General features: G+C 43.2%; 1 protein-coding gene across 1 annotated transcript; it reads left to right on the forward strand.

The window, feature by feature from the left end:
- Window positions 1-520: 520 nt before the first annotated feature.
- BCL2L14 (BCL2 like 14) lies at window positions 521-6,674 on the forward strand (the record flags this gene model as incomplete). The annotated part of the gene is made up of 6 exons (XM_080609849.1): window positions 521-779; window positions 3,485-3,616; window positions 4,518-4,585; window positions 5,127-5,184; window positions 5,582-5,853; window positions 6,633-6,674. The coding sequence occupies 6 exons, from the start codon at window positions 521-523 to the stop codon at window positions 6,672-6,674; spliced, it is 831 nt and encodes a 276-aa protein (XP_080465975.1).
- Window positions 6,675-7,313: the final 639 nt, after the last annotated feature.

Genomic DNA, 7,313 nt, shown 5'->3' on the forward strand with positions numbered 1-7,313 from the left:
CTAGTTGTTGTTTGCTTTCCTACCTGGAGCACTCAGGGCTCAAACTTGTCAAAGCTTCCTCTGAAAGCACAATTCTCATGTATTTAGATGCTTGCTCATTTGAGACATGGTATAGGCTTTGCAGTGCTTTGATGAATCTTTTCTCTTTCCATCACAACAATCAGTTAGCATTGTTACGGGTTTTCCTCTTTTCATGTACTGTACCCCAACCACTGAATACTCCTAGAATTTCCTCATCTTCCCTGTTTAAGCAACCAAATACAGTTAGATACATAATGTACCAGCTCTCTTCTCCCGTTCTTTGATGGCCTTGATTACTACCTGAGGTATTTCACAGTAGTCAAATTCTTCTTCTAGAGAAGACTGCTTCTCTGGCTCCTGGGTATTGTGATATTTTTCACATCACTGAGGTTTATAGGGTGGAAGGTTCTGTAGAAATGTCAAGTACTGGTTGGATTAATGAAAAACAGGCTGTTCCCTAAGCCATTAAAATTAAGAATATGTTCTTGCAGGATTCAAGATGTCTTTGCCGAATGTTGTCAGTATGGAAGAAATACTGCTGGAAGATGATGAGCGAGACAGCATAGAATACAAGATCTTACTGGCCTATGCCCAACGGCGGTTGTCTGTCAGTAAATATGGGAAGCTTCTGGAAAACGAGGCTAACGTGCAGAAACCATCATCCTTAATCAGGAGACAAGGAAAGACTGACCATCTAAGAGATACAGACAGATCAAGCCTAAGAGCATTTTTTCAGGCTCCTGTAATACAACTACAAAGTAAAACTTGAGAGAAAACAAAATACTTGCCAGGACAACATCTACCTTTTCCCTGCAGCAGTGCAGAGCCCCCAGCGTTGTCACTGCAGGGAGGTCACACGGCACGCTTCTCCCATTTTGAGAATCAATGCAAGATCCTTCCACAAAGGGATTCCCAGCATCAGACAAGTATGTCTTAGTTCTTTCCTTGTGCTGTTTGTCTTTAAATCTCTCTCTCAATAGCTTAAACAGCTGATGACGTGTGGAAAGACACATTTTTGTCACCTCTTATGCTAGCTCTATCGATTTCCAATTAGGAAGGCAGATTGCCAGATCTTCAGTTGTGCTTGCAAACACAAGATTCATGCTTATGAATGGCTTTTCTGTTTTCCTTTGTATAGTGGTAACTATCATATAAATTGCACAGGTCGGGTCTCCTCCCCACCCCCCCCAAGCATCAGCTTTTTCTTTCCATACTTGCTAAGAAACAAAAAACACTCTTCAGAGTAAAGGCCTCCACGCTAAAATCAAGGAAGAAAAGTTGTTTGAAGGCCTGTTTAAGGAGCTTTATCATGTAGTAAATGCTCCACATTGGAGACAGAAGTCCTAGATTCTGCTTGAAACTCTGATGCCAAGCAGTTGGCAGTGACTAGCCTCAAGCACAGAGCAGCCCATGTCTCTGGGCCTCCTCTTATAACCCCGCTATGTATCTTAAATGGAAAAAGTCGTCCAAAGTTGTCTAAGTCTCCTTCACACTTTGCTGTTACATTGTCTGACCCTGCCCTGCCACATGTTGGAAGACATGGTAGGAGACTGTAATCCCTCCGATATCCAGGGATCCCATCCATGTAAACGTCTTGTACCCCCGCCCCCAAAGCCAGCCCCACATCAGGTGCTGCACTACAGGCAACGGGTTTTTACTTTTTCTGCTCTGGATAACAATTTATACCTTACCTTGTGATACGAGACTGAGAGAGGAGGATGAGGTATCCCCATTAAGTTGCCATATACAGTATATGATAGGTTGCCATGTTGTTTTTATATACATAAGATTTAATTTGTCCCATCTTGATCCTATTGATGTCACAGTGATTGCTCTCCCCTTTCAGTGCATTGAAATTTAGTTCTAAAAATTATCACTGACTTCTCCAGCCTAATGCGCCATCGCTGACCAGTTTAACTACCCTGGGCCAGCTTCTACCTACCAAACCTGTAACTCTCCCTGCTACCAAATCCAGCCCTGTGTCTCAAGAAAGAAGGGTCCCTTCCTCAGCCCAGTGCCTTTTGCTAGGGTGAAATATCTATAACTTTACATTGTTTGGTTTGGACATATGTCTACATCCAGACATCTGGTTCTATGTCCATTTTATTTTCACATTGCCAAGGAAAGTGAGTTTGGGTGCAATCACTTGATGACCCTGCAATACATCACTGTGTTCCCTGCAGCATGGGTGGCAGCATGGCCTTGAGGTAGAACTTCCCCATGCTGGGTGTTAACTTCCCTGGGGATCCTGCTTGGCTTCAAATCTTGACTTTACCAGCCCTTCAGCAAGTTGCAGGACCAATTAATAATGAATCATTATTATTATTTATCACTTATACTGCTAGCAATTGCACTTGAAGCTTGGCCTGGCCATACTGGAGCAAATGTGGGTGTTTTGCGGACTAGCTGTCTAAATTGAAGGCCTGTTCAATTTAAAAGCAATTGCCTGATCTTAGGTTTCCAAAGTCACGAGCAGCCTGATCCCCTTCCTAGAAGTCTAGCAGTTCCCAGACAAGCTCTGCAGGCAGACACGGGGGTGGAAATGTCTTGGGTTGATTCACCAGCCTTGAAATGTATTTTTTATTGGCTGCATTAACCCGTGCTGCCCTCACAATAAACCCTGCTCATTAATCTTACATGTGTAATGGGTCAGGCCACTGCTGAACTTTGTCTCAATGTCTTTTCTGGTCATGCAGCAGCTGCCATTTGGCAGTGGTGGTGGAGAAATTGAGCTCTGCATCCCTGTGAGGTGAATTGTGAGGAGGAGCACCTTTTAGGTGAAACAAACCTTGCAACAGCTCCTCCTGCTCTCTTTGCTGTAGCAGGATCCCTGCTGGAGTGCTCTCACAGAGTGATGCCTTCAGCTGGTGAGGGTCCTGAACAGGATCACTACACAAGGTGGATAAAGCCAGTCTGGTTGCTGACTTCTCCCAGTATTCATGTCTGCTTAATACAACAATGTCAAGGGCACAAAAAGCTTTTGTGCTAGAGGTGCCTCTGAAGTGAAGTCAGTTTCTCTTTTGCTCAGGGTTAGCCTGTGAGAACAAGGGAAGAGCTTTGAAATACAGTGTCTTTTCTGAAACTGGACCTATAGATGAACTAATCACGGCAGATACAACTGAAGCTTAAGATTCACAGTCCTGTAGAGCAGTACTCTCACATTTCTTAATACACAGTGTGCTTCTGGCTTGCAAGGAGGCATGCTAGCGAGCAACACACACTTGCTTTTGTATGGCCTCTGTATAGCTAGCTGCTGCTCAGATACTAGAGAGGGGTTGTACTGCATCTCTTGAAATTATTACCAGCTCATCTCAAGAATAGCAAAGCCCCAGGATGAGGAAATTTGTCTCTTGGTATCCTCTGGGCACTTCCACCTCAGAAGGCATGTAAACAAGTAAATCACTGACTTAGTTCTTGGAAAGATTAATTGCATTCTGTATTTTCCAACCTCCTTCCCAATCAGGTGAAACAGCAGATGTAAACCACATTGCAGACAAACTTGCCAAGCTTGTTACTTCCAGAGCCCAGGAACCTCCTTCAGATGTGTCATCCAAGATAAGTGATCTTACTGATGGAAGTGAAAGCGAGGAACGCGGTAAGGGTGAAGATTTTTGAGCTCACACATAGTACATCAGGTTGGGACTGCACACTGGGGCATTTTTCTAGACATAGTGAAGCACTGGGGACTTCTGTGGCAAGATGCTGTGAAGAAGGAAGTCTGCTCTGCTGGTTCTTGCTCTGTGGCCCACATTTCTGCTCTTGCAATTAAAGGGAGCATCCTTAAAAATGAGAAAAAGAGAAGGAAGGCAGTGATCTAAGGTGACAGAGCAGTGGTAGGATTAGCAGGGCTGGGGACAGAGTAGTACCCCAGGGCTTTAAGGCCAAAGACCAGTCATTGGAGCAATAATATCTTGGTCAATCCCTCTTTGGTGACAGGACAACCCTGCTCTAAAATCTCTGTTAAAAGTCTGCACTGCTTGTCTTCCATGATGTCTGCAGAGATTCAATTTTAATGCAAGTTTCCTAGGGATTTCTGGTTACAAGAGGGATCCTGCCATACTTGCATTTTCTTTAATTTGGCAAACCCAGAGCTTCTCCTAATGAGTTGCAGAAGGTGTAATTGGAATAAACGAAGGGGTTTTTTTCCCCCTAATTTTAAGTCAATTTCATGGGTTTCTGCTAGCTACTCTTTTGTTCTGCCTTATTATCAGACATACCTCAAAGCCCAAAGGGCTGCCAGTGGGATATTAAAGCCCTTGCTCTTTCCCAGATTCTTAACTGGAACAAAACATCAGGCAGATGGAGAAATAGCATTGGTTACTCCACGCAGACTAGAATAGTGAGCTTTAGCTTAAAGCCTGGATACACAACTCTGTGGATTTGCCACAGAGTAGGAGCTGTTTTCATGATTAAGTGACACAAAGGCTTTTGCCATAGTTTGGTATCTGGATCCTGCTAGAAGGCTGTGATGTTTATGTTACTCTTTTCTTTAACAGATGAAGAACAGATAATACAAACAATAGTTTCATTGTTAAAACAATCAGGGGACCAACTAGAAGAAAAGGTAACTCCTCCTGTTTTCAGGAGCCTCACAGGCTGGAGTGTGAGATTACCTCTTTTGGGAGTGAATGTTTTGTAACCTAGTGCTTTCTGTCTGTATGCTGAACCTCTCTTTCCATATCTGGGGCTTTCTGAAACCTTCACCATTCATCCTGAAATCTTTCTGAAGACTAGAGGATTAGCAGTGATTTCTGTTGGGGTGTGGGAGGAAGGCAACAGAAATGTCATGCATTTCAAAAAGGAGTCACTTGCCTCAATCCTGTTGAGTTTTATGGGATGCTGAGCACTTGACTGACTCCAAGAAACTCTTCTGCTTGCATTATATTTGGCATACAAGTTGTTCCCTGTGGAGGGAGAGAAACTCTACAGCTTTGAAAGTTGCTGTAGGGGAATAAATCTTAGGAGTGCATTTTGAACGTCCTCCCAAGAGCTATAGAAGAGACCCTGCATGAGTCCATTAGTAGGAATGGATGTTTTCTTTATTAAAAATGCAAGCACTTCTTCCTTTTACTCCCTTCTTTAGCTGCCCCTTCTGCTCTGTAAAGGTATATGCCAACACAGAGGATGTGCTCAGCTCCTGCAGAAGAGAGACTCCCAGATACAGTAAGAGGCATCACAAAGACTACGATGGAGTAAAAGGAGCTCAGTATGGCAGCTGTTGCCAGCACTTCTCATAACTTGCCTTTACTGTCATCTTTCCACTGCTCCTGTATTCCCATGTCTTGTCACCTGCAGGTCTCAGTATTAGCGTCACAATTGTTTGGCTTTTTCTCTCTACGTCTCTCATTCAAATGCAAAAAAAACCTGAAGATTTTTTTCAAGGAACAAACATAGACTCCAGAGACTCAAGAAGTAGCTTTGCAATGAGGTGTGCATTCACCACCACGATTAGACTATACTGTATGTGGTACCTAGAGACGCTCTTCTTTCCCAGTGAGATAGGGAAAGCAAATCAAAGAAAAGTGGTTCAATTTAACTCATGCTTATTCTAATTTTCAAGTCAAAAAGGACAGTGGCTTATATCAGCATTTTAAAGACATGCTGTCCTACACTTTCTTCGAGAGAATCACTGATTTGCTCCTGGAGGATGTCTCAGTAGATTCAACAAGTGAGCCAGAAGGCCAAGTGCAGTGCAAAAAAGTTGCCTATACAATGGAAGTTGCCACAAGACTTACTGCTGTGGACAACCATCCTATGAACCTGGTCTTGGGCTTTGGTGCAAAGTACCTCAGAGAACACTTCAGGCCATGGATTCAGGACCAGGGTGGTTGGGTATGTGGTTTTCCTCCTTTGACACATGCATAGCCTAGGGCACTTCAAGGCATCACACTTTCACAAAACGTGGGCCAAATGCAAACCAAACTAAACCAAACCGTGTATCCTTTAACACAGCATGCATTCCAGCTGTGGAATTACTTGCTACAAGACATCTTATATGCTGCAAGTTTTTTATTTAGATAGGTCCAAAAATCAATAGGAGACATTCATGGTGAGTTGTTAAGTATAAAACACCATTCCTGGTGTTTTAAAAAAACACCAGTCCTTCAACCACAAATAGCTGAAGGCTGGGAGAAACACCAGGAAACTTCATGCTTGCCCTTAATACTATACTGCCTCTACAAGTGTGCTGTTGGCAGGTTCCTGGGACAGCACAGCAGTTCAGCAGTTCATGCAGCCTGCCCTCATGGTGTGGTAGACTTCCACCTACCCTGTACACAAAGGCATCTGTTTATCTTCATATCCCTCTTTCAAAGTCAGTTGTGCAAGGCACTCTCTCTTCTGCCAGCAGCAGTGCTGAGCTGCTGTCCTCCATGGATTTTCCCCTGGATTTGCTGGGGAGGCACTTGCATCAAAGATTCTAGTCCTTTTGAGCTGCATGGAATGGATGGAAACATTTTTCAGCAGCTCTATAGCCTGTGTCCACTGGAATAGGTGGCATGTGAGGTCAGGAAATCCTTCTGGCAAACCTACTGGCTGACCTCAGCAGAATTGAAATAAGGATGGAGGTCCTAATTTCTTTTATAACTGCAAGTTTTCTTTGTATATTACAGGAGAAGGCTTTGACTTCACTGGATCAGGAAGAAGTAGAGTAATCATGACTGCATTCATTCTTCAGGGAGCAGGAGCCTTCAATTAAGGAACACGTAGGATCTTACCACAATCCAATGCCAGAATGATTAGTGGTTATGTATTTTTATATTTTCCATGCAAGGCTGGAATGTTGCATGGCTGATGGGTACAACTGCACTTTCATAAAGTTGGTATTTGATGTGGAAGTGTTCTCCCTATGGATATGAAGTCACCGTCACCTCCCCTGGAGTATTGAGACCCATAAGTAGTGATTTTAGATACCTTTCCCAGTAGAGATTCTTGCTACTCTCCTATGGGTGGATGTTAAAGCGTAAACTGGAGAAAAATAACAAAGTATGCAATCAAGAACCACTGGACTGTGATCAAACATCAACCAAGTTGACAAGTGCTGCCAGGTTTGAGTGGTTCATAGTGGTACCATCTGTTATCAGTTCTACAGTACTGATGCCATTTTATACTTCTGAAAGCAACTGAGTAAGGTTAATGAGGGCTTTTTATTCTAGTGCCCTTCGCAATCTCCCAAGAAAAGAGACTTAATTACCTGCTACAGATGCTTTTAATTTGAACTGTTCTACTTTAAACACCTTCAAAGTATAGCACAACAGATACTGGCTTTTACAGCATTATTTTGTACATTAATG

Source organism: Psittacula echo (genome assembly GCF_963264785.1).
Source record: "Psittacula echo genome assembly, chromosome: 1".
In the NCBI taxonomy this organism is placed as follows: domain Eukaryota; kingdom Metazoa; phylum Chordata; class Aves; order Psittaciformes; family Psittacidae; genus Psittacula; species Psittacula echo.